This window comes from Procambarus clarkii, chromosome 61, assembly GCF_040958095.1.
Source record: "Procambarus clarkii isolate CNS0578487 chromosome 61, FALCON_Pclarkii_2.0, whole genome shotgun sequence".
NCBI classification, from domain to species: Eukaryota; Metazoa; Arthropoda; class Malacostraca; order Decapoda; family Cambaridae; genus Procambarus; species Procambarus clarkii.
Genome location: NC_091210.1, coordinates 13,968,297 through 13,995,804, shown reverse-complemented (window position 1 = coordinate 13,995,804; position 27,508 = coordinate 13,968,297). Strand labels below are relative to the sequence as shown.

Here is a 27,508-nt window from a genome sequence, read left to right as displayed (position 1 = left end):
CCCGCCACCTTCCCTGATCAGCTGAGCGCGCAAGAGTACACCAACTCCCACATGTCTCCCGCTCCATCATTTATATCAATCATATATTATAACAATACACTTTTATCATTTAACATACCATCACTTATATAAAAGAAATAAATATTTGAGGTAAACTATGGTTATATATATGTTATTAGCGTAATAAATTACTGAAACAAAGGGTCTACAAATTCTCGAAAGATATTGTGGTAACTTGTCATCCCCCGACCGACATCTCGATGTAAACATTGCGAACAAAGGGCAGATTGGGTACACCTGTCCTCTTATTTGGCCTCATTATCCTATTTACACATGGCTCAGGTGATTGATTCCTCATCCCGGGGATGCTAAAGGCCAGAGGAAAGGTAAGGGGTAGATATCGTCCCATTTTTTGAGACGGGATGCAGGGAAATTAAAATTCAATGGGGGTTGCAGTATTTATGTTCCATTAGTGAATTTTCAGCCATATCCAAGTTGCTAGTTGTTAAGGAGTTATTAGTGAAGGAGGGAGTCCTCAGTCCTTTGCTCTTAGGGCTTGAGATTGTATTGATCACTGCCTGGGTAAGCCTAGGGTTGTGTGTCGAGGGCTGGCTGGTTGTGTGTGTCGAGGGCTGGCTGGTTGTGTGTGTCGAGGGCTGGCTGGTTGTGTGTCGAGGGCTGGCGGGTTGCGTGTGTCGAGGGCTGGCTGGTTGTGTGTGTCGAAGGCTGGCGGGTTGTGTGTGTCGAGGGCTGGCTGGTTGTGTGTCGAGGGCTGGCTGGTTGTGTGTGTCGAAGGCTGGCGGGTTGTGTGTGTCGAGGGCTGGCTGGTTGTGTGTCGAGGGCTGGCTGGTTGTGTGTGTCGAGGGCTGGCTGGTTGTGTGTGTCGAGGGCTGGCTGGTTGTGTGTGTCGAGGGCTGGCTGGTTGTGTGTGTCGAGGGCTGGCTGGTTGTGTGTGTCGAGGGCTGGCTGGTTGTGTGTGTCGAGGGCTGGCTGGTTGTGTGTGTCGAGGGCTGGCTGGTTGTGTGTGTCGAGGGCTGGCTGGTTGTGTGTGTCGAGGGCTGGCTGGTTGTGTGTGTCGAGGGCTGGCTGGTTGTGTGTGTCGAGGGCTGGCTGGTTGTGTGTGTCGAGGGCTGGCTGGTTGTGTGTGTCGAGGGCTGGCTGGTTGTGTGTGTCGAGGGCTGGCTGGTTGTGTGTGTCGAGGGCTGGCTGGTTGTGTGTGTCGAGGGCTGGCTGGTTGTGTGTGTCGAGGGCTGGCTGGTTGTGTGTGTCGAGGGCTGGCTGGTTGTGTGTCGAGGGCTGGCGGGTTGCGTGTGTCGAGGGCTGGCGGGTTGCGTGTGTCGAGGGCTGGCTGGTTGTGTGTGTCGAGGGCTGGCGGGTTGTGTGTGTCGAGGGCTGGCTGGTTGTGTGTGTCGAGGGCTGGCTGGTTGTGTGTGTCGAGGGCTGGCTGGTTGTGTGTGTCGAGGGCTGGCTGGTTGTGTGTGTCGAGGGCTGGCTGGTTGTGTGTGTCGAGGGCTGGCTGGTTGTGTGTGTCGAGGGCTGGCTGGTTGTGTGTGTCGAGGGCTGGCTGGTTGTGTGTGTCGAGGGCTGGCTGGTTGTGTGTGTCGAGGGCTGGCTGGTTGTGTGTGTCGAGGGCTGGCGGGTTGTGTGTGTCGAGGGCTGGCGGGTTGTGTGTGTCGAGGGCTGGCGGGTTGTGTGTGTCGAGGGCTGGCGGGTTGTGTGTGTCGAGGGCTGGCGGGATGTGTGTGTCGAGGGCTGGCGGGTTGTGTGTCGAGGGCTGGCGGGTTGTGTGTGTCGAGGGCTGGCGGGTTGTGTGTGTCGAGGGCTGGCGGGATGTGTGTCGAGGGCTGGCGCGATGTGTGTCAAGGGCTGGCGCGATGTGTGTGTTGAGGGCTGGCGCGATGTGTGTCGAGGGCTGGCGCGATGTGTGTGTTGAGGGCTGGCTGGATGTTTGTTGAGGGCTGGTGGAATGTGCATTGAGGGTTATTGGGACATGCATTGAGGGCTAGCACAATGTGTGATGAGGGCTGGTGGGATGTGCATTGAGGGCTATTGGGACTTGCGTTGAGGGCTGGTAGGACATATATGGAGGGCTGCTGGACTAGCTGAGGGCAGTTCTTGCTTTTGCACTTGTGTGGGCTTGCTGAGAATATACCTCGCTTTTGATTTTTCCTCAAAGTGCTTTGGGGAACACTCAATAGAAATGTGAGGTGGGCATAGCCTGGGTTCCCTGTTAATAAATAAGGGCTGATACCTGGTGGGCATAGTGGCTGGAATTACAGTAACTAAGTGTAGTTACAGGATACGGGCTACGCTTATGTGTTAGTACTCAAATTGTACAATGGTTGGGATATAGCCAATCACAGTCGAGTAAGCCTCTGACGTCATTCTCCACAGAGAGCTGGTACTAGCTATTCTGGCGAGGAGTGAGTATTCACACAGACCATAGTTAGGTAGGACCTCGGCAGGCTAGATAAACAACTTATTACTGTACTTTACTCAATAAACTGCTAAAGTGTTCAACCTTGTATTCTCTACTATCCAGCAACAACCATACATCAAGAAGGCAGCTAATATATGGTGTCCCATCTTTCTGGTTCTATTGTCGTATGACACTTTGAAACTATTTTTTTTTTTTTTTTTTTTTTTTTTTTTTTTTTTTTTTTTTTTTTTTGAGATATATACAAGAGTTGTTACATTCTTGTACAGCCACTAGTACGCGTAGCGTTTCGGGCAAGTCCTTAATCCTATGGTCCCTGGAATACGATCCCCTGCCGCGAAGAATCGTTTTTTCATCCAAGTACACATTTTACTGTTGCGTTAAACAGAGGCTACAGTTAAGGAATTGCGCCCAGTAAATCCTCCCCGGCCAGGATACGAACCCATGACACTACTGACAGTTATGGCCTCCACGGCCTTCTCACTTAACGTGTTTCAACTGTCTACCTCTGCTAAAGAGTACTTTCTAATATTTTCTGGTATACCTTTGTTTCCTTTGTTTCCTTAGCTTGAATCTATGACCTTTTCTTCTTAAAGCTGCACATTTCAAGAATTCCTCTGTCAATTTTGTCTGTTCCTGTTACTATTTTTTATGTAGTGATCATATCACCTCTAATTATTCTGTCTTTTGGCATATTTAACACATCTAGTGTCTCATAGTTCATTTTTTAGTTCTGGAATCCACTTTGTAGAATGTCTTAGTTCCCTTGCCAGTTTATTGATGTGCTTCTTGGAATATTGGCACCATACAACTGCTGCATATTCTAATTTTGGTCTCTCAAAAATCATGAAGGATTAGCATCAAGCACCTTGGTGTTCTCTTTGGTGCTGATTAATGCATATAAGGATTTTTAGTGTAAATGAGTTAGCCTCAAATTATCTCCAGAAAACTGGGTTGAGTACAGTATTCTCCATGTTTCGTTTCCCTCAATGTTTGGAAATGAAATGTCTGTGGGGATGTTTGGAAAGATTACTACTGCACCGAATGATATGTTGACTAGCCTTTACTATGGATATTCTTGTCCGTGGGAACAGAACACCTAGGTTAAGGGAGCAACCAAATTGAATTTCTCAGAAAACATTTCTAATGTCTTTTAAGCTTTATGTATTTGAGGTTTCAGTAAAGATAGTTTGATCAGTTACAAGCATACATTTAACATAATTGTTTTCACACTTCAGGCTATGGTTTGGAATGGCAAGAGGCAGGAGTGTCAAGAAACAAGAAGAATCGCACACCCTGGCCTCTAGTGACAAAGGATCAAAATTAGCAAACGAGATCATTACGTCCGACACACATTCTATCATCTCATCAAAAAAGATCCTTCAACATAGTAATTCCCAAGGAAACGAGACCGTTCAAGATCCAGGAACAAGACGACAACCTTCAAAGAAGAGTGAATCTTTAAATAATGGTTGCAAATGGCCTTGTAACTCATGTCGATTCCTAAATGTAGCCGCAACAGATCAATGTGTGATATGTACAAGATGGAGACCACGCTTACCGAGACAGGTACTATGAGGGCATCACTGCATTAATTAGTTGGTGCAAGTCTGTGTTTCACCTTTTTATATTGGAATATATTATTGATATTTTTCACACGTTAAATAGTTTGCCCGTGATGTGTGCTGGAAATAAGTGGATGATATCCAATTAAATTTGTTTTCTGAACATTAAAATTTGATGGAACATTAGGATTTTATACTGCTTATCTATAGGCCTAAGCTTCACCATCCTTTTGAAGAGACTACAGTGAAATATCAATATGCTCACAGATATGAGCATATTTCAATGTAAATTTATTTGCACAATTGTTCAAAACAATATACAGTACTTAATGATCAAAACTACAGTACTTATTCTTATTTTGCTGCACTGTAATATAAGAGTGTACTGAATGTGCCTAGAACAGATTGCAGCTCTGGCAGACGTTAGTAAATTAATAAAAAATAACGTCATGTGGCTGTTGTGAATAAATATCAGCTGGCAGCTGTTTGAGTGGCATACCAAAATTGGCAGCTTGAGACAAAAGTATAGATAAGGTCTTGTCTCTTGTCCACTCACTTTAAGGACTTGCTGGAGTAATCCCCTTTTCTCAGGAGACATACAGTACAGTGAAGAGCTGGTGAAATAAACTTCTACCCATTTATTTTACAAAAGCAGTATGTTACCTACATTGAAGCATAGCCTATCATTCAAAGGCATTTTCATTAATGTTAGAACTTATCTTAATAAAATAAATATTTTGGATGCACAAAGACATTTTTCACTAATACAGTATTCAAATATATCCCAATTAGGAAAATAGCACACCACATTTAAAAATACTGTACAGTATATTAAATGTCTGTGTGATTGACAAAGAATTGCTAATTTTTATTGATGACCAAACCATAACTCAGAAGATGGAGAAGTGACGACATTTTGGTCCGTCCTGGACCCTTATCAGTTCAGGTGAAAGTGACTAATTTCTTATTACAGTATTTCTATAATATTAATATTATTAATACAGTATTAATATTAATAATATTTCTTATTATTCCCTAATTTGTATTATTTCTGAGTGAGTCACCCTTGGTTGTTTCCTGAGCCAGCAGCCAGAGTGCCAATCAGGAAACTGAAAAGCTGTGATTCTCACCTACCTTTGATTCTACTAATTTTCTCATTGATACATCATGTTAATGTGATTTTTTTGTGTATTTGAAGAGAAGCGTTATAGGTAGAAGTTCTATACCACGGTCAGAGTGCATGCGGGCAATGTGTGAAACCCTGATTGGGCTTCAGTGGAAGCTTCAGGAGCCCTGGAGGCTTCAGTTGAACCCCAAGTTGCATTGCTTTTGAGCATGTTGTGGCGAAGTTGGTTAGGGCATATACTCAACCTGTTCTCTTTAAAATAGCAGCGCTTTTCGCTGGTATGCGCCTATGGCCAAAAATGGACTTAATTTGAAATGAAATCACGAAAGTGACACACTGTCCCGTTTTCTGTTTGAGTCCTCCAGCTTACTAGGTTAGGTTAGGAGAGGAAACTTTCAATTAATGTTTTTCATGATGTTTTGAAACCTTAGGAGAATTTCCTGCCCTAATAACCTACCAGAGGACCCTTAACTTGCTGTTGTAGAAAAAAAAACATCTAAAACTTAATTTCAAATTTTTTCATTTTCAAATTCGTCCATTTTTGGCCATACAGGCAAACAGCCAAATTCAGACGTAATTTGTAAGAGGACAGGTTGGTATACTAGCAGGTACCCAGTGTGCAGGTTCGAATCCTCACCATGGCTTCTACTGATTTTGTCAATAAGGATAATCTCAAATCTTGTATTTCACAAGCTTGGTTTCCATGACAGGCATCACACCCAGTAACTGGAGTGCACCGGTGGTCATTCCTTGGCACAACCGACCTTGCTCAAGCTGCTGCAAAAAAGAGAACTAATGAGAAAGAAAAATGGACATGTCAGAATTGCAAGTAAGTCCCCCGTTCATTTAGTACAGTTACCAAGGTTATCTTGAGATGATTTCGGGGCTTTAGTGTCCCCGCGGCCCGGTCCTCGACCAGGCCTCCACCCCTAGGAACCAGCCCATGACAGCTGACTAACACCCAGGTACCTATTTTACTGCTAGGTAACAGTAAAATAGGGTGAAAGAAACTCTGCCATTGTTTCTCGCCGGCGCCCGGGATCGAACCTGGGACCACAGGATCACGCTTCCAGTGTTCTGTCCGCTCAGCCACCGGCACCTCCTTAATGCTGAACTAATCCATTCTCTTAATTTATCACAACTTACAAAATGGTTGTTGTTGTTGTTTAAGATTTTTGCTACTTGGAACAAACAGTTCCAAGTAGCATGGGCTATGGTGAGCCCGTAGTTTACAAAATGGAAAGTGCTAACCTAACCAGAAACATAAACTCAAGCATCCCACCTGACCTAATCTACTGATGTATAGAGAATGTGGATATTTGTAAGCAGCTAATTTTCATAGTGCAGTTCAGTACTGTGCTTTGTAATTTGTGCATTGGGCACCTAATGTACATAATGAGATGTCCTAGTTGAGAGGAGAGGACAGGTTGACTGAACAGTATTTGGTCATTGTTATAATGTAACATATTTCTTATTCTCAATAATGGAACCATCAGTACAGGTCATCATTCACACAACCTGTATTGGTTGTCATGTAAATTCACACGGGTCATCATTCATCTCTAGTTAATCTGTAGATGATTTTGAAAATGATTTTCCTCCCCATTTGAGCCTTGTAGGTTTATTTGTAAAATATTTAACATGACTCAATAAAACCCGCATATAAACAAAAAAACATGTGACTACAGTACATGATGATACATGCAAGAGGTATATACCAGTATTTGTTATGTGTAATTACCTAAGTGTAGTTACAGGGTGAGAGCTACTCTCGTGGTGTCCTGTCTTCCCCAGCACTCTTTGTCATATAACACAATATCTGTAGCTTCTTTTGTGTGTGTGTATCCATTAGGACTCGTCTTGATACTGTTTAGTATTGTAGTGCAAGATAAGATCAGATAAGAATATTTATTTAATAAGAGTCTTATCTTAGCGAACTTGAAGTTTCACGTTTGCCTTCTTTTTCTTCTAATGGTTCTTTTATTTCAGGTTTCTGAATGTTTACCATGCCAATGAGTGCATCATATGTGGTTGTGGTGCTGAGCATGGTAGCAAGCTGTCCCTAGTGCCCCGGGAAATTCTCAGTCCAGTTGCTGATGAAAATGGCCCCACTTCTCGGCAAGCACTATCGAGGGTCTTCGCTGAGGCAAACATGAGCTCAAACAGTCTAGTCTCCAAAGCGGTCAAGCTCAGTTGGAAGTGTAAACAGTGCCGGCACTATAACTCGGCACACAGCTCAACATGCTCATCTTGCATCAAGCTGATCGGTAGTAGTGGCAGAAGTAACAACAGTGGTCTGACTGTAGGTTACAATAGTTCAGTAGACAATGCCATCACTCCTGTAGAGGAAGTGGAGGGATCATTGATGGTGGAAAATAGTCTATATTTTCTTGGAAATAATGCTTCTGCATTAACTTCGCCTGATAAAGAATGTAATCGTTCGCCAAAACGGCAAATTTCCTGCACTTATGGACATTTGCGATCTAAGCTGAGTAAATCAGAAGATAAACCATTGTATGTGCCAATATCATCAAGGGTTACTGAAAGAATAAACTGTCCAAACTTTGATAGTTTGGTTGTAGAACTTGATGCAAATAAAAATTACAGTGTCCGCAGCAGCAATGATAATGAGGAGGTAGAGACGTGGGTATGTAAACGATGCACACTTAAAAATCCTATCGACTTTGAATATTGTGAGGTGTGTGATGCTCCACGAAAACCAAATATACCAACAACTTTGCCAAAGAAAAACAAAAACATTCTCGGTGTTTCAGGTAATGATGTAGAAAATGATAATTGTAAAACAGGTACTAGTCAAAAGCCATGTGTCAAGACCTCTACAGGGAAAACTGCTCTTCGAAAATCTGCAAGTGATACAACAGATCTGAATATTGCTGAATCTCTTGCAAAGTTTGTTGCCAGTAGACTATCATCACCATCAGAAGTAAATATGTCGGGCCCAGCCAAAGATATGGAGGAATCTCAGCCAGAGAATGCGATGGCGGTGTCACCACCAATGGTGGACCTCACGCGCGGTACCAGTCAGGAAGAATATACTTTAGCGGAGTCCGATATGTGGTCATGTAGTTTTTGTTCTTTTGCATATAATCCCTCATGGTCAGAAACTTGTGACATGTGCAGTAGTACTAAGGAACAAGAAAAAAATCCAAAAACACGTGAAGTGTTGAATCAAGATCTGGATGAGGACTTCCAGTTGCTCACAACAGATCTTGCAGAAGAAGGTAACTCGCCAGACCAAAGCTGGACATGTATTAAGTGTACGTTAGTGAATTCTGGTGTGGAAAATGCATGTAAGGTGTGTGGGGGGTCTAGACTAAAGAGCATCTGTTACGTTGATGATGCTACATTGAAGCGAGGAGAGTTCTGGACATGTGTTGTGTGTACTTTAAAGAATCCCATTTTTGCCAGACGCTGCAAAGCATGTAAAGCCAAAGTTGATGGCACTGGTGGTACTAGAGACAAGCTCAGTTCAAATAATGAATCCAAACCCAAGGATTCAAGACCAAAGTCTGAACATATCAGCAGCCCAAGCTGGAGTATTGGTGCCCAAAAGTCCCCAAGTCTTCAGAGGATGAGTCTAATGGATACTTCAGCTGCTAATGGGGGTAAGACAATTCCCCTACCAGATAATCAAAATGGCCCTCAGTGCAATGACACATCTTCTCGGGGAAATGGAGCCATACCTAAGTCAAACACTGTTGCAGGTTGCCAAATTCCATCACTTGCCCAGGCTACTAGGTCGCCTTCATCCATGCCAAGTTCTCCTGTGGCTCGACCAAAAGAAGTGCTCACTTCTTCTGCATCGTCTACCTCCTCGTGGAACTGTAGTGCCTGTACCTTTAATAACAGTGCCAGTGCTGTGTCGTGTGCTATGTGTGGCTCTTCGCCAGCCTTAGGAGATGTAGAGATTAGTTGGCCAGGTGACCGAACTTATAGGGGACACTCAGAGTTAATGGATGTACTTAGGGAAATGGAAGTGCAAGATGCCCTGAACAGGTGGACGAGGATTGTTCAATACTGCAAAGTGGTAAGTAATAAATGATGCTTATATTTTGATTCCATGTTGTTAATAAAATGTGGTCTTGGTGCTGACCACAGCTAGAAAATATAGGACATATATCCTGAATTTCAAAAGCCTAGGCCTAATTTTGGAAAATGAGATACATTTTCTCATGGGCAGGGAAAGCATTAGCTAGGAGAAAATTTGGTTGGTGATGTATATGATATTGTTTTTAAGCCCTGGACAGGGCATAGTGTAGAGCGCACTTTGTCCATTACCTAGTTTATGAACAAATATTAAGTTACTCTAAATCTGTTTCAAAGATAATGTTATAATGTCATCTTCATATGCTATATACTGTATATATATATATATATGCAGTAACAGCAGTCAGAATGATTCTTTAAGCAACAAGTTTAATGATAGCTGCACATCCTTTGGAATAGGAAAGGTTTCCAAGGCCTGGTGTAATCCTCGCTATGGAATAGGAAAGGTTTCCTAGGCCTGGTGTAATCCTCGCCATGGAATAGGAAAGGTTTCCTAGGCCTGGTGTAATCCTCGCCATGGAATAGGAAAGGTTTCCTAGGCCTGGTGTAATCCTCGCCATGGAATAGGAAAGGTTTCCTAGGCCTGGTGTAATCCTCGCCATGGAATAGGAAAGGTTTCCTAGGCCTGGTGTAATCCTCGCCATGGAACAGGAAAGGTTTCCTAGGCCTGGTGTAATCCTCGCCAAACATCTTCCTCACTATTAATCCACACTAATGATGAGTGTAGTTCTCGCTAAGCATCTTCCTCACTGTCATTTCTCACTAATGATTGAGTGTAGGTTCCTCCAATCATATGAAATGTGGTGTGTCTCTTTTTTTTTATATATTTTGGATTACAATGTATATCATGTACATAAAGTATTTTACTTTATAAGTGCTCTGTTCACAATTTTTTTCTTAATTTCAGTGGAATATTTAAAAATAATATTCTAACTCTTTCTATATGAAGTGATTTTGTTGCTTAGATATGATTAAAGTTAGTTGCACTGTATTAGTAAATGTGTTGATCTTCATCTTTTGCAGAATCAACATCCATTCGTAGACGATTCCTTTCCTCCTGTGCCAAAATCGTTATTCTACAGTTCATCCGAAAAGTACGAGTCTCGTGTGACGCAGTGGCTGCGTCCTCATGAAATTGTCACCGATTCAGATAACCGTAATGTCAAGTGGGCAGTTTTCAGAACACCTCTTCCATCTGATATTTCACAAGGTACAGTACTCTACTTCTTAAGACAAAAGCTGTGCTTTAAGATAAAGTGGAGCTTGAGTAGAACTAAGTTTGCCATTATTCTGAAAGCATAAAAAGGATTTCATTCCAGTTGTAAGAGTATTATGATAGATTGTAATTCTAAATTAATGAAGACCAGTGGGTTGAGTCCCATAGTAGTTTGGGAGGCCTGGTTGAGGACCGGGCTGTGGGGACGTTGAGCCCCAAAATCATCGCAAGGTGGGATACCTAAATAGACAAAAAAGCCTCTCAAATTATTTTTAATAACAAGTGCAAATGAAAACAGTTACTGGATATAGGTGAAGGAATAAAGGGGTGTGTGGATGTAAAGATATATTGATTTTTATTTGGAATTGGTTTTACACAGGGTTATTTGTAAGAACTTCTGTAATTGGAAATGTTTATGTTAATTTCTGTCATCTCAGTAGGCTGGTTTTAAGTTAAATTTATGGAAATGTAATAATTGAAAAGATTCCTTATAGCTGCTGAATCATACAGGTATTCTAAGTCAGAATTATTAAGATAATAGAAAAATTGGTTTAGGTATTTTATTGTTTCTCTAGTCCTGACCTTCCCCCAGCTTTGAGGCTATTTATCAAATTCATCTTTTGTTAAAATAAGAAAATGGAACCAATTTCTTGTTCCTAACACACATCCATAATAGCAGTGTTATTTTCTGATTGCCTTGTATCTCCAAAGTATAGAAAATGATTGTTATTCTCCTCACACGTTGCTTTGAACTTTGCTTGAGAAAACTTAGGGAAGATATCTTCAATACTGTAACCCAAGACTGCAAACTCCTTTTCTAGAGCTGTGATACATTATTTCATAAGTCGGCAGCCCTGAGGTACCTTCAGACTTCATCACCAAGCTGTCTTAGGGAAAATTCAGAGCAAAGTTTGAGAATAATAGTCATTTTCTATGCTGTAAAAGCCTAAGCAATTAGAAAATACCACTACCTAGGAAAAATTAGTAAAGTGAGGATTAGGAAGTGGGGATAAGGAAGTAAGGATTAGTAAAGATAAGGAAGAGTTTTGTGAGTGTGTGAACTAACCTACAGTTTAACAGTACAGTACACTATATAGTTGGTTTGGTTTTTGTGTCACTGTACAATGACATGAATACATTTGTGGAGAAATTGCACGGTTATTTTATATTATTGAAAATTAAGCCCTATGTAGGCCTATGTAAAATGTGTGTTGATGGAGAAAGAATCGCCAACAAATGTTTGTATAAACATTTGTTTTGAGATTCTTTAGAACCATCTATTTATATTTATACCTCATATGTCAAGTTTTTGAAAGTGTAATACACATTTAGTGAACATTTACAGGTGTCTTAGGCAACTGCTGGCTACTGAGTGCTTTGGCCGTCTTAGCTGAGAGAGATGACCTTGTTAAGAAGATCATGGTCACTCGTGATTTCTGCCCTGAGGGTGTCTATCAAGTAAGGCTTTAAGGTTTAAATGGCTCAAAAAGTAGATACACATTTATTATAAATTGAAATGCAGTAGAGGTACTTAAATTTTTCATGGGAATAATATGTAAAACTTTTCTCTTATTGCATAGTCTGTGAAGCCACTCTTTTTAACTCTTTCTGGGAGGGATCCCTTTGTGGCTCCCTGAAGCTATAATGCTGATACGGTATAGTGCCATACTACTAGGTGGCATCAGTTGCAGAGTTCTTCTCAGCCTACCCGGGGAGCCGGTCGGCCGAGCGGACAGCACGCTGGACTTGTGATCCTGTGGTCTTGGGTTCGATCCCAGGTGCCGGCGAGAAACAATGGGCAGAGTTTCTTTCACCCTATGCCCCTGTTACCTAGCAGTAAAATAGGTACCTGGGTGTTAGTCACCTGTCGCGGGCTGCTTCCTGGGGGTGTAGGCCTGGTCGAGGACCGGGCTGCGGGGACACTAAAAGCCCCGAAATCGTCTCAAGATCTCAAGATAACCTACCCAGAACCTAGCTCTCTGTAAAATAGTGCTGAGAACAGTGGTGCTATGATAAAATCGTCAGTGAGTTTTAATCACGTCTGCTACCACAGGGAAAGCATCCATAAAATCAGTGAAACAAGACAGACTAATGCTGATTATAAGAAAAAATTGACACCTTAAAATTGCCAAAAGAACTCCCCCAACAATGTAAACAAATGATCGAAGATTCATGAAACTAGCACGAGCTTGTTCACCCCCACCTCTTTCCCTTGTTTGGGGTAAGGAGGGAGGCAGACTGGGTCAGGTGGCTGCTCCACCCACAGCTCATTCCTGATGGTAGATAGTGTCATCTACCCTCTCTTTCCTGATAGTCCTCTCTTTTGCTCTGCCTCCGATGTTCTGCTTCAGCTAGTTGATGCTTTTTTTTTTTTTTTTTTTTACACCCCACCATAGCCGCAATTTGGGGAATGTTAACTGTTGGAATCCTTCCATTGCATTTTTAGTTCTGGTAGACAAAATTTAGTCAGTTTAAGACACCACTGTATTGGACATCTTTCACTGACTTTGAGTGCCTTCCTCGGTTGTGGCATAAATGAATAACTTAATATATAAATGCCTCTGCTCCCTGCATGTCTGTGAAGGGGGGGGGGCCCAGGTTCTGGCTCTTGGTTCCGGTAGGCCATTGAAGTCCATGACTGATGCGACCTAGTAACATGACACACTGTCAGAGATAGTAGCTTCAGGGAGCCTTCGGGGCTCGCCCAGAAATTGGCGTTTCATTACATTCAACTGTGGTTTTCTCGCAAACCTAGGTACGGCTGTGCAAGGCTGGGCGATGGGTTACTGTTTTAGTGGATGACCTCCTTCCTTGTGACAGGCACTGTCGCCTGGTGTATTCCCAAGCCAAGCGAAGGCAGCTATGGGTGCCTCTCATTGAGAAAGCCGTAGCTAAAGTTCATGGGTGTTATGAGGCTTTGGTATCTGGGCGTGCCATAGAGGGACTGGCGACACTCACCGGAGCACCATGTGAGAGCCTTCCATTACAGGTATACCCGAAGTTCTTGAGAGTTTCATGTTTATTAAGAGTGTTGCACAAGAAGACTAGTCACTCCCAAGATTGCTAACGATCTCACCATCAGGTTCTTGAGAGTTTCATGTTTATTAAGAGTGTTGCACAAGAAGACTAGTCACTCCCAAGATTGCTAACGATCTCACCATCAGGTTCTTGAGAGTTTCATGTTTATTAAGAGTGTTGCACAAGAAGACTAGTCACTCCCAAGATTGCTAACGATCTCACCATCAGGTTCTTGAGAGTTTCATGTTTATTAAGAGTGTTGCACAAGAAGACTAGTCACTCCCAAGATTGCTAACGATCTCACCATCAGGTTCTTGAGAGTTTCATGTTTATTAAGAGTGTTGCACAAGAAGACTAGTCACTCCCAAGATTGCTAACGATCTCACCATCAGGTTCTTGAGAGTTTCATGTTTATTAAGAGTGTTGCACAAGAAGACTAGTCACTCCCAAGATTGCTAACGATCTCACCATCAGATCTGTGTGAGTCATTTTCCTGATACAAACAATTACAAATTCTGTTGTGTGTGTGTCACAAACATATGTTATAGTACTTCTGTAACAGGTGAAATGTAATTCTATTTGCTGTTATGATGTAAAATATTCAATTTTTTACTCATTCCTTTTATTTTGGAATATAATCTTGAAATGTAAATAGTGACACTGTAGTACACTACAGAGTACTACATCCGCGACTCACAATGAAGGACCCTGGGTTCGATTCCTGTGTGGGACAAAAATGACCTTGACACATTTCCTTTCACCTGATGCTTCTATTCACCTAGGAGTAAATAAGTACCCGGGAGATAGGTAATTGTTGTGGGTTTCATCCTGGGGAAGGTCAGTACTGTAAGTCAGCCTTGGAGGGGAGGTGGAGGATGACCTCAGTAAGCCTAAGTAAAGGTTTCCTGTCTGACAGTAAATATGTACAGCTAATGTGCAGATGGTGAGCCGGGATCCGGTCGGCCGAGCGGACAGCACACTGGACTTGTGATCCTGTGGTCCCGGGTTCGATCCCGGGCGCCGGCGAGAAACAATGGGCAGAGTTTCTTTCACCCTATGCTCCTGTTACCTAGCAGTAAAATAGGTACCTGGGTGTTAGTCAGCTGTCACGGGCTGCTTCCTGGGGGTGGAGGCCTGGTCGAGGACCGGGCCGCGGGGACACTAAAGCCCCAAAATCATGTCAAGATAACCTCAAGATATGGTTGATGTGGAGGAGGGAGGGGTGGAGGTGTGAAGCAAGTATTGATGAAATAGAGCAAGTACTTAGTAACTTTTTTTTTTTAGTTGATAATTTCAGGCCTCTTACTGTAGTTCTCTCTTATATTTTTTTTGAAGTGTGATGAGGGCAGACTTGATGGTGGACTCTCGGTTAATCTTGGGAGCAACTGTCCTCCAAGACTGGAGGAGGTAGCTGCACTTACATCAAAGCATCTTATGTTAAGGAAGACTTGCTGATTCTCCATACCTCAAAAATTTGTTTTGATGGATGAGTTTTAAATTTTTTATTTGTTCTTTTCCACCACGTCTTTCAAAAGTGTAGATGATGGTTTAGTTCTGATAGATTTTCTTGTTAAATTATTTACTCATTAGTTTTAAGTTGGTTATGAGATAAATGGATCTGTTGTTAATTCTTAATTCAAATTAAGTAATTTATGTGTTCAGTATAATGTACAGTACATTTATATTAACTTAAAAAGCCTTTCTCTTAAAACATTAGTATGATTTTATATGGTGTCTCATAAACATATTGCCTTACGATAACCAAAGCTGTATTATGACATGCATTCTACCATCTGTTATTATCCTCAGTTTGTGTCAGACACGAATCACATGTCTCCTATCATCCAGGCCTCGTCATCTCCACACGAGGATGACATAGATGAGGATTTAATATGGGCACAGCTGCTGAGTTCGCGTTCAGCTGGTTTCCTTATGGGAGCTTCATGTGGGGGAGGCAACATGAAAGTGGTAGATGAGGAGTACAAATCTCAGGGATTGAGACCAAGGTGAGGACACTGATTGCTCAAGCCAAGATATTTTAGTTAATTTATAAAACACTTATATTTTACGTTCATTGTGAAGAAGGTATTTAATGCGTGGTCGTGTCCCGGCTAAAACCAGATCTCGGGGATTGAGACGAAGGTGAGGACACTGATTGCTCAAGCCAAGATCTTTTAGTTAGTTTATAAAACACTTAAGTTCATTGTGAAGAAGGTATTTAATGTGTGGTCGTGTCCTGGCCCGTCTCCTTGGTAGTGACATCTCTTGTGTCACCTGCAGTGGGTAATTCATTACTCTTGGTAAACCCTTCCACAGTGGACATTTTTGGTGGCTTCAACATCGTTCTGATGTCCTCCACTGATGATGGTTGGCATTCAAGCAACCTAAAAGACCTGGATCCTTTTTGGTAACTATGGTATTAAATGCCTTCTTTAAATGTCCTTTTTCTAAGTTATATTACCTTTGAAAGCTGCATATATTTTGTAGTAGACTGTGTGGTGATTATTGTATGTCAAAATGTTTAGATTATATATTTTATCATTACTGTGTTCCTAGTATGGTAAAACAAATACAGTAGTTGATTGAGGAAATATATGTGAAGCCATATCTATACAGTGAGATTTGTCTGGACACGATGGCCAGCCTAATATGTTTTGGTTGGGAAGACACAACTCTAGAAACTGAGCAGATACAGACAGACATACATGTGAATCAGTACCAAACTTAGGATAAGAGAGAAGCAGAAATAAGTGAGAGAGGCTCCCTAGATTAGGAAGTTTCTGAGAAGGCTTTGCTCAGAATATAAATAAAATATACTTGATAGGATATTCCCTAGCACACATTGGTCTAGATGAATAAAGATGCAACAAATTATAGACTAATAGCTCTAACATCACACATCATACAAATCTTTGAAAGAGTTCTACGAAGTAAGATCGCAAAACACATGGAATCACAATGTTTACATAACCCTGGGCAACATGGGTTCAGAACAAGGGTGTTCCTCCTTCTTACACTTGCTAGTCCACTGTGATACGTCCTTAGATGCCATGGAAGACAAACAAAACGCTGATGTAATAAACAGATTTCACAAAAGCTTTTGACAAATGTGATCATGGTGGTATTGTACACAAAAGAAGTTACTGGCAAAGTAGGGAGATGGATCTTTAACTTCCTAACAAACAGAACCCAGCTTCTTGAGGTTATCTTGAGATGATTTCGAGGCTTTTAGTGTCCCCGCGGCCCGGTCCTCGACCAGACCTCCACCCCCAGGAAGCAGCCCGTGACAGCCGACTAACACCCAGGTACCTATTTTTACTGCTAGGTAACAGAGGCATAGGGTGAAAGAAACTCTGCCCATTGTTTCTCGCCGGCGCCTGGGATCGAACCCAGGACCGCTTGTAATAGTCGGCAGAGTAAAATCTGAATCGTCCACTGTGAAAAGCACAGTTCTCCACGGTACTGTGCTTGCTTCGATACTCTACCTCATCCTCATATCAGACATACACAAGGATACAAACTATAGTACTGTATCATCATTTTCAGATAACACTAGAACTTTCATGAGTAGACACTATAAAGGACACAGCAAACCTCCAGTCTAGTGTTAATCAAGTCTTTCAATTGGCCCCAGAAAATAACATGATGTTAAAGTTCCAATTACTGTACTGTGCTTTGGAAAAAAACAAAAATAACAAAGCAGAATCCACATATAAAACACAATCAAACCACACTATTGAAAGAAAAAGCAACGTAAAAGATTTATGAATAATCATGTTGGAAGTCATTTTTAATCACTGCGCTGCGCAAAGCGCCTTTAGGCGCTCTTGAGAGTTTTGTTAATTTTTTTTAATTGGGCTATATTTTAATGTTTGTATTACTCTTTGTGTTTTGAAATGGAAATAGTTGCATTTGGAAACATTTTGATATTAACTTTACCTGAACATTTATAAAAAACACAACAAAATATGTCCTTGACAATTGCACTAAAAAGTGTTTGCCAAAACCAGGTGCGCAGTGCAGTGGTTAAGGAACACAACAAAGTTGCTGTCACAACTGCAAGAAAAATGACAGGTTGGATAATAAAGTGGAATATTGTTGTGCATTAATAGCCCCATTCATAGCTGGAGAAATTGCTGACCTGGAGAGCATGTAAAGACCTTTTACCACTAGAATTCACTTAATAAAACATCTAAATTATTGGGATCCCCTAAAATTTATAAATCTGTATTTCCTAGAGTGCAGGTGGAAGAGATACATAATAACTTACACTTTGAAAATATTAGAAGGACTGGTTCCAAATCTGCACACAGAACTAATACCACATGACACCAGAAGGCATGGCAGGATGTGCAAAATAATCCCGTTGAAAAGCAGAGGTGGAATAGGCACACTGAGAGAGAACTCGATGAACATCAAAGGCCCAAGACACTTTCCCCTACAATTACGGGGCATAACTGGCCGACCTCTCGCAATGTTCAAAAGAGAACTCGACAAGCATCTTCAAACAATACCCGATTAATTGGGCTGTGACTCATACTTTAGGCTGCAAGCAGCTGCATCAAACAGTCTGGTTGATCTGACGAACAACCATCACTATCCCCCAACCGTGGGTACAGTGATTCTCAGAATCATCAGCAGATAGTTAAGTAGGCATACTGATAATTATATTTTTTAAGCAACTTGGAGATGTAAGTGGGACATTTTCATATGCAACAGCACAGAATACAGTAATAATAAATTGTAAATAGAAAATTTTGTGCAATGGATAATGAATGGGCCTTTGTGTTTGCAAATGTAAATTTGTTTCAAATTTTTTATATCGTAAGTTTGAAAACATTTATGTTGTGAATGTGACTTGCAGACATGCTTACTCAGTATTGGATGTTCAAGACATTGGTGGGTTTCGGTTGCTAAGGCTCCGTAACCCCTGGGGTCATTACTCGTGGCGTGGGGACTGGTGTGACGAATCTCCCATATGGACGACTGAGCTAAAAGAGAAGCTCATGCCACAGGGTGGTAGTGATGGCGTCTTCTGGATCTCATTCCCGGATGTTCTCAAGTAAGTGAGCCTCTTCCGGATCTCTTTCTAGTATGTCCTCGTGCATATTGTCTCAGTTTTTAATTAGATTTTTATATAAAAAGTTTATATTCATTGAACTTGTGATGCATGAACAGGTCAGCAGAAAGACAATCACAAGGTATATAATAAAGATATACAGTAGAAGTGTCAATGACCTGACTTTGAGGAAATTAGAATACCCTTAATACTTTTCTCACCCAAGTGAAAGATATCTACAGTAGGGAGATAGTATAGTAATCGGAAGGACAATGCCATATGTTAAAGAATGTTCTCAGTTTGTATATATATTTTACTATATGTTCCCAGAATTGCAGTATTTCAAAGTTTCAAAGTTTTCAAAGTTTCCTTTTGTTTCAAAGTTTGAATGTAAGATTTTGTATATACTGTACTGGTTAATAACACAGTACCTAACCTATAGGTTGGTAACCTAACCAACTTAGCCACCTAACCTATAATAGAGTAAAATTTAGATGTACATTATTATCATATATCATTAATAAAATAACTAGTGTTGCCATATATGTAGTGTGCTTTTGGACCATGACCTCCCATGGGAAAATAGACAAACATTCCAACATGCAGCACCACCTCTCCATGCTCCATGGTGGTTAGAATTGCATACTCCAATTACCTGGATGGCAGCCTAGAGAGTTATGTAAAGTTCTTTTCGGGGCCAAAGAATAGGAGATAGTCCATTAGTTTTTCATAAGTTCTGGAGTCATATTTCCTCCAGTTTGGGAGCTGAACCGAGATTTATAAACCGAATCCTTAGGTTTCTCGGGAAATTTGTTTTTACGATGCCAGATAAATTATTTACAAATCAATCATTCAAATTTGTGTACTGTATGTAAAGTTTATATTTATCGTATCTCCATTTCAGGTATTTTGACTGCATTGACATCTGCAAAGTACACAGCAATTGGTCAGAAGTTCGTGTGACTGGGACCTTGCCTTCATTGGCTGATCGCCGAGCACTCACACCCACCCTCATAACAGTCCTTGAACCTACTGAAGTGGAGTTCACTTTGTTTCAGGAAGGACACAGGTATTTCATGTGCCTATAGCATAGAAATAATCAATATGTATATTCTATTTCCTTCAGATTTTGGGGAGGATGGTAGGTGATGAGTGATGCTTAACAAGCTGAGGGAGGGGGATGAAACGGTTTAACTTGCCAATAGTACAAGTTGATAGTACAGTAGGTAATTTATAGACACCCATCTTGAGGTTATCTTGAGATAATTTCGGGGCTTTAAGGTACAGCTTTTCCACCTAAATAAAATGATATGGTAATGTTTCTTCACATAGGGTCTTTCAATATTTGCTCAGTTTAAGTATGTTTTGCCCTTGTGTACTAATACAAAGCATCCGCTTAATTTACTTTGGTCTGGCTTGTTCAAAGTTGATACAGTTTTGTCGTAATTACTGTCACAGCAATAGCAATATTTTTATGAGATGCCATGGGATAATTGGATCCCATGCTCCCTCAGATTCACTATTATTGTTATCGTTTATTATTTATTATTATTATTATTATTATTTCTACAACTATATCTTTCATTCATCTTTAAATATGTTTATACACATGTATAGTATTTCACATTTCTCTAAATCCATTGACAACTGTACTGTGTATGTTTTATGTACTTAAAAATCAATTATCTATTTCTTTCATGCTTATTTAAATCCATTGTGTATATATGTTACAAATTTTTCAATCCTATCACCTATCACACACTTGTAATCCAGTGTTGATATCTTTCACACACTTTTGTAAATCCATTGTTGGTATTTCTCACACTTGTTAAAGCCAATATTGTCTTTAATGCATCTTTTAAAATGCTATATAATTTTCCTTCCAGTTTAATTTGTTTTAATTGCTTGTATTTCTCTTTACAGAAACTCTGAAAACTCCCAAAGATCTCCATTGGATTTGTGTGTGGTGTTGTTCCGCACTACAACTACGGCAACACCGACAGTTGGAGCGCTTGTGAAACACTCCAAACGCCAGGTGCGCGGCTTCGTTGGCTGCCATGCCATGCTTGAGCCTGGGGCATATATTGCTGTGTGTTTGGCATTTAATCATTGGCATACAGGTGAGGAAAAACATTTTTGATTAGTTTCACCTAGTTGTGTTTGCTGAAAGTGAGCTCTAGCTTCTGGGCCCTGTCTCGTCTTGACAAGACAACAGCAGGACTAATTACTGTAATTGGCTGGTGTATGGCATGTGTTGATACTCACCACTGTTTATAGCAAATGGTGTGACACATCCCTGACTGTATGGATCTTAATCTATTTGCATATGATATAATGTATAGAGTCTGTCTCCACAACTTCCTCTTGTATTGTATTTACCTCCCATATTGTATTGCTCCATACTCAAGCAGCCCATATATGCCTGTGTCTTCATTTCTCCAGTTCCATAAGGCCTGACTTCATACCCAAAGTCCTTGGTTTCTGGGTGGAGGGGGAAGTAATATATTTGGATCAGAATTGTGTTGTACTCATATATATTTTGAGGGTACTAGTGTTATCACTTGTTTCTATCCATTTTGAATCATATGAGCAATAATTACATGTCAATTTTATTTAGCCTTCATACGTCACCTTTTCTCATTAGGACTAGATGTCTCGGATGGCTACCCTGGCTATGTGCTTGCAATTCATAGCAGCAAACGTGTAGCAGTGGAGCAGATCACAGCCCCAGCCTCCCTCTTGGCTGATTCTCTAATTAATCTGTGCCTGGCAAAGGGGCAGCGTCACGAGGGTCGACAAGGCATGACAGTTTACTATCTAACCAAGGTGACTAATCAGGCTTTTAACAAGTTCTTGTATTAACCCATTAACGTTCATCAAGCCCTTAGTTCATTATGAAATTTTCACACCAATGTGACAACTGAGGTGATGGATACATTTTGGTTGTTGTTAAAAGATTTTTCAGCTTCCATTGATATGGTATTTGATACCTACAAGGTGTGGGGTTCATTATGCACACAACCTTCTGCTCTAAATATGTGTAATAAGTAGTATGTGTGAGCTGGAGAAAATAATTTCAAGTTTCTTTTGTAGGGCTGGGCAGGGCTGGTGGTAATGGTGGAGAACCGTCACCCTGATAAGTGCATCCAGGTGATGTGTGATTGCCGTGAGAGCTACAATGTAGTCTCTACACGTGCCCAGCTCAAGACTGTGGATTCTGTTCCCCCACTTCACAGGTAAGTGAAACCACTATGAACTATTGGAGAAGTACCATAGTGATAAAATATTGCATGATTTTATTTAAGGGTTGTTGAATTGAAGAGTTGCATATTTTATTCTATTTTCTGTTTAGATGTTTCTGTATTTTTCTTCTGAAAGTTTTTGTGTAATATCTTGAGGATCACTCATTATATTGACTTAAAACCAATAAACCACAGTAGTACATCATTTAACTATCCACTAGTTAAACAAGTGGATATCGCTGAAAAGAAAGTCATTTATGAAGCCACCTCCATCCCTAACTGTAAGGTCAGGTATGGCAAAGAACTCGAAAGAGCAACAATGCTGTGAAACAAAACCTATGTGCACCCACACAGGGCCTGAATAGGCAGCCAACGTAAACCTAAATATCGGAAGGGCTCTGCCAACCAAAAACCAGGTCACAACCGACTATAGCAGTAAAACCCACAAAGGGCAAAAGAATCTACGGTGCTTCCTTGGTTTCCTCTACAAATTGGATATCAACTGCCTCCAATGGGGTAGTTGGTCTGATCATATCACTGGACCCTTAAGACACATCCCAACTAAGGACAAAATGGGGGGTGGAGAGACATGAGGCAGAATAACCAAAAACACAAGAGTTCCCGCACCTAATACAGAGCTTGGAGCAAACCACAGGCTTGCTCCAAGCATAAAAAAAGCAGGACTAATGTCTCCTTGTTGGATGGAATAACCCTGGACATGGCTTATGTGGAACAGTCCTTGAAACATTAACCACTACCACTCACTCAAACAGCACCTCCATTGATGGCATTGATGAACTCAACCAAGCCAAGAGGATGAGAAGCAGCTCCAGATCACACCAAGTGAACCGGAGCAAATGACCAAACAGTAATGCAAGCCACCTCCATACATAATGTGGGAAGGGGCTCTCAAATCATTAACGCACACAGCACAACAATGCTAAAAACTTTGTATGTATTGTTGCCTTGAAACATATTGTGTGTATACTTTATAAATTAATTAAGAATATGATTGATACAAAAGGGATGGCAAAGCCAAAATCAACTTAGTAAAACCAGGGACCTGCTGGCAGCTGGAACAAAAAGTACACGAGAATGAACCCATTCCACTGTGATATAAACAACTGGGCACGAAGGTTACTGGCACAGGTGTTCACCCTTGACACAATGCAGCCCCTGCACCCAACAACTGGCATCATGGTGACACCAACAGATGACTGACAGGGTAAACAATATTGTCCACATCCTGGTAAATTGAAAAGGATAACACTAGCCCATCTGTTGACCAGACTACACACTAGAAGGTGAAGGGACGACGACGTTTCGTCAATCGACTTGAGAATGGTCCAGGACGGACCGAAACGTCGTCGTCCCTTCACCTTCTAGTGTGTGGTCTGGTCAACATACTTTAGCCACGTTATTGTGACTCATCGCCTGCACTATCCCAACTCCTGCCTTGAGTATTGAGTGATTAAAGTAAATCCTGCCCTGAGGGTTGAGTGGCATTGTAACCCTGTCAAGCATTCATGAGAATTTTGCTGAAAGATTTTTACTAAAAACAAAGACATACCATTATCTGACATGTAAATTTGTATTCTGTTTTTTTCTGGCCATATAATATGGGTTGAAATGTGATTGATGTGCAATGAAATATAATTAATATTTATTACTGGAATAATTTATTTTCATATTAGCTAGCTCTTCCAGTAGTTTCTAAGATTATATTTCAAAGTATTTATATATTTTTATGATTATTATTAATTCTGGTTTATCCTACACTGTTCAATCATATGACAAGATCCCATCAACCCCCTGATTAGAATCTGGCATAGTCAGGGAAAGTCAGTTTTCTTCACTGGTGCAGTAGTTAACAGTTCACACAACTCCTACTGGATTATACTGGTATTAGGAAACCACTAGAGTATCCTCAAACCAACCCAAACTGCAGTCAAAGTATATTTACATGAAGCTCTAAACTTTTTCCAGTTAGCTTCATAGGAACCAAAAAGCAGTACCTACGAACTATCGAATGTCTCTATGGGTCACTATTCCCAACTGCCACTAGATGGCAGGACCAATGCCATAACAATGCTTTCTAAACCAGCTTCATCACATTCTTACTTAACTGGCCACAGATGCAGGTTATATGGACAGGCAGAAAGCACAACTATTCAGTTAATCTAAGTGGCTTGTGATATTACTAGAAACTTTAATGTTTCATTTATACATTAGTGAACATGTGATCAAGTGTGTATTTCTATTGGCTGACTCACAAGAGTTACCTTCTCAGCACTTGATTAATCTGTGCTTTCAACAGTGGTGATTTACGTCTTCCGATTCCTACTACAGTCACCATTCCTTGGTTACTTTGTTCCCAGTCACAGGCATATGTATTCTACATGTACTATTAAATTTCAGTGAGTGGTGTTTGAGCTGTGTCTGGTATACATAATGTACAGTTGTTTCTACCTATAGGGAATGGTGGCACAGTCTGGTGTACTTACCTCCAGATTGTACCTGGGCATCAGTTTCTTTTAGCAATTGCAGGAGTGTAATGATACCTTTTAAGTTTCTTAATGAATGCATCCCCCCTTGTTTTTTAAATCATAGAGTGGTTGGTTTTTAGCTATGAGGGATTGCCATCAAATTTATTGTCAGCTGATAATGTGGGCAAATATTCCTTGGAAAACTTAGTAATTTAGAGTCAGGGATAAGAACAGGTGTCTTCGTGTCATGGCAACATTGTTGGTATGCCGCTGGTGGCCAAGCAAACGATTTTAACGATTCTTCGCGGCAGGGGATCGTATTCCAGGGACCGTAGGATTAAGGACTTGCCCGAAACGCTACGCGTACTAGTGGCTGTACAAGAATGTAACAACTCTTGTATATATCTCAAAAAAAAAAAAAAAAAAAAAAACTAAGGGAGACACATGACTCGTGTGTTTATCCATAGACAGACTTTTATGTTGATGACCATCTTTTCTGGTGAGGGACACGAATGAAGCTGCTATGGTTCTGGCTTTTTTCTTATGCCACACCTGTAGCCCAGGTGATCTATAAACAAATGATTTTATTTCTGATGGCTTCTACCAACCTTTGCCTTACAGTAGAGAGTAACTGAGCGGCTCAGAAATAGACTTTTAGTGTAGTGTATGAAAAGAAGTCTTCTGAACGGTAAACTTGGTTGCTCTTGCCCTGTCTCTCTCTCTTCCTTCGTCCTCCTGTGCTTGGTGAAAGATTTTTTTCTTAGCTTAGGGATCAAGTAGAATGTGATGAGGTTTCAATAGGGTGCATTGTTGTAATGTCAATGCAATCTTATTTGGCAGTTGGAGGTAGTGACCTAGCAGGCTCTTTGATGGCTATCAGGGGCACATATTGATGCTAAGTAGTACTTGGAAAAACTTTGAGTTTTATATTAAAGCACCTTGTCTGCTTTTGGGGCTGTAGTAAGTATTCAGTATCCCCCTAGAACCAGTATAATCCCATGGGAGACGTTAACGGTTGCATCTGTCCAGAATGGCAATCTGCTCTGACTGTACTTGATGTTAACCAAGGGTCCATTAGGATCTTGCTTTATGCTGCCATACAGCCATACAGTGTACAGTACATATTATACAGTACTCGAAAAAATATTTTTTATACATGTCTTTTTTTTAATTAGTATAAATAAGAATTCCAGTCAAACACTGTCTGCAGGCAGGTGATAATTGTGCTGACGCAACTGGAGAGCAGTGGGGGCTTCAGCATTGCGCACCGCCTCACCCACCGCCCCTCTCACTCCGCCGGTCTCCATGACTGGGGCCCACCTGGAACTAACCATGATCCAGCGATTGATGGACTCACTCATGGCCTTCATTCTCCCAGACCCATATGAGACTGAATTACTGTTTGACCGCCACTGCACCCTATGTTGATAACCTGTGTGGATCTTTTGACGGATGCTTCCCAAGACACACCTGTGGTGGATAGCTCACTTGGCCCAGACTTCCTAACCCCCCGCTCCCCCACTATGTGATATTTGTCTTTATGGTATATGGTCAGCAGAGGAGGTTTGTAATGTTGATGTGCTTAGGCTCTTTATTTAAAAAAATATTTATATCTCGGATACTATTATATTTGGCTGCCAGTTAACTTTAGCCCAACAAAATTCTGAAGGAGGAATCAAAATAACTTAGCATTGAATAAGTATTGCATTGGCTCTTTAATACTGGTCTTACACAATTGGTATTTTGGCAGCATTCACCCTAAATGATATCCTTGTGTACAAAAAATTTCCTTATACTTTTATATGGTAAGTTGTGTATATTAAGCAAGCCTTAACTTGGTGTAAGTGAATTGACAGGGTATCATTCAAGGCACTGAAGGTGTATTTTAGTGATGTGTGTCAAATATATTACAATACCAGCAGTAAGAGAAGGATGTAATTGTGAATATTTTAATTGTAAGAAATTATAACAGATTAAGCGAGATGATTTTTCCAGTGATTGGCTACAACCATGTTGCCTGAGATTCACATGATATAGTGCAAGACATAATATTCATAACTTAACGTTTATCATTTCCTGGGAAGGGGCCGTCTTTCTGCATTTAGGACTGTGATAGGAGACGAATGAAGCATGCAGCCTTAATCTGCACAACTGTCTCGTACGTGTTGTCCCTCGGGCTACGCACTTCAGACATCAACTGCCATTGTACATATGAGAAGTGCTGTAGCCTAGCACGGTATCTGTAGCCGTTACATGCGTGTGTGTGTGTGTCAGTGCGGTAGATTACGCTTTTCTGCCACATTAACACTGTGAGGTGTGTGGTTCACATCATTTTATGTGGTTCATGGTTCATACCCATCTCTTTCCTCATCATAATGTTTTGACTGTTATAATATACTTATTTTTTTAACATTGATGAGTAAAGTACAGTAATTCAGTGTACAGTCTGAATGTGATCACTGTATTTTTTCAGTTTTCAAGTGTATTTAATGATGTAATTGTGTAATTTAATTTATTTTATACTCTGTGAACATGTATATATGTATGTGTGTGTATGTATGTATATGTATGTATGTATGTATATATATATATGTGTCGTACCTAGTAGCCAGAACGCACTTCTCAGCCTACTATGCAAGGGCCGAGTTGCCTAATAAGCCAAGTTTTCATAAATTAATATATTTTCTCTAATTTTTTTCTTATGAAATAATAAAGCTACCCATTTCATTATGTATGAGGTCAATTTTTTTTTAATGGAGTTAAAATTAACATAGATATATGACCGAACCTAACCAACCCTACCTAACCTAACCTAACCTAACCTATCTTTATAGGTTAGGTTCGGTTAGGTAGCAGAAAAAGTTAGGTTAGGTTAGGTAGTTGAAAAAACATTAATTCATGAAAACTTGGCTTATTAGGCAAATCGGGCCTTGCATAGTAGGCTGAGAAGTGAGTTCTGGCTACTAGGTACAACATATATATATACACACACATACATACATACATACATATACATACATACATACATACATACATACATACATACATACATACATACATACATACATACATACATACATACATGCACATCTATCTCATACCTAATAGCCAGAATTGCCTACCAACCTGAATATCTTAAATATCAATTAAAACTAAATTACGTAAATATGATTAGATACCTGTACTTTCATAATGTGTACCTGCAAGGACTTTACTCAGTACAGTATTAGCAAAAGCTATCTTGGTAACTTTGCCTATCCTTAAATATGGATATTTTTCAAACATTCTGAG

The 27,508-nt window shown here is 40.7% G+C and overlaps 1 protein-coding gene across 3 annotated transcripts; it reads left to right on the top strand.

Moving 5' to 3' along the window:
* The first annotated feature begins 249 nt into the window (after positions 1 to 249).
* Positions 250 to 25,862, top strand: sol (small optic lobes). Of its 3 annotated transcripts, XM_045768715.2 has the most exons (15): positions 250 to 386; positions 3,676 to 4,006; positions 5,839 to 5,957; positions 7,118 to 9,176; positions 10,220 to 10,406; positions 11,758 to 11,870; positions 13,168 to 13,401; positions 14,766 to 14,837; positions 15,279 to 15,436; positions 18,295 to 18,492; positions 19,394 to 19,558; positions 20,413 to 20,609; positions 21,134 to 21,315; positions 21,583 to 21,725; positions 25,428 to 25,751. In XM_045768715.2, exons 2-15 carry the CDS (start codon positions 3,689 to 3,691, stop codon positions 25,603 to 25,605), a joined length of 4,323 nt encoding a protein of 1,440 aa, XP_045624671.2. In that variant the 5' UTR covers positions 250 to 386; positions 3,676 to 3,688; the 3' UTR covers positions 25,606 to 25,751. The 3 variants fall into 3 exon arrangements, with proteins under 3 accessions (XP_045624671.2, XP_045624674.2, XP_045624672.2); XM_045768718.2 differs by lacking the exon at positions 14,766 to 14,837 and having other exon boundaries at positions 25,428 to 25,862; XM_045768716.2 differs by lacking the exon at positions 14,766 to 14,837 and having other exon boundaries at positions 15,240 to 15,436.
* The last annotated feature ends 1,646 nt before the right edge of the window (positions 25,863 to 27,508 follow it).

What these genes read in the sequence shown, in the direction of transcription:
- sol (XM_045768715.2), top strand. Translation starts at nt 3,689, where the DNA reads ATGGCAAGAGGCAGGAGTGTCAAGAAACAAGAAGAATCGCACACCCTG. An exon ending in TCCATCTGATATTTCACAAG is followed by an intron (nt 10,407 to 11,757) that starts GTACAGTACTCT and finishes GAACATTTACAG; the next exon opens with GTGTCTTAGGCAACTGCTGG. An exon ending in TCTCAGGGATTGAGACCAAG is followed by an intron (nt 15,437 to 18,294) that starts GTGAGGACACTG and finishes TGTGACTTGCAG; the next exon opens with ACATGCTTACTCAGTATTGG.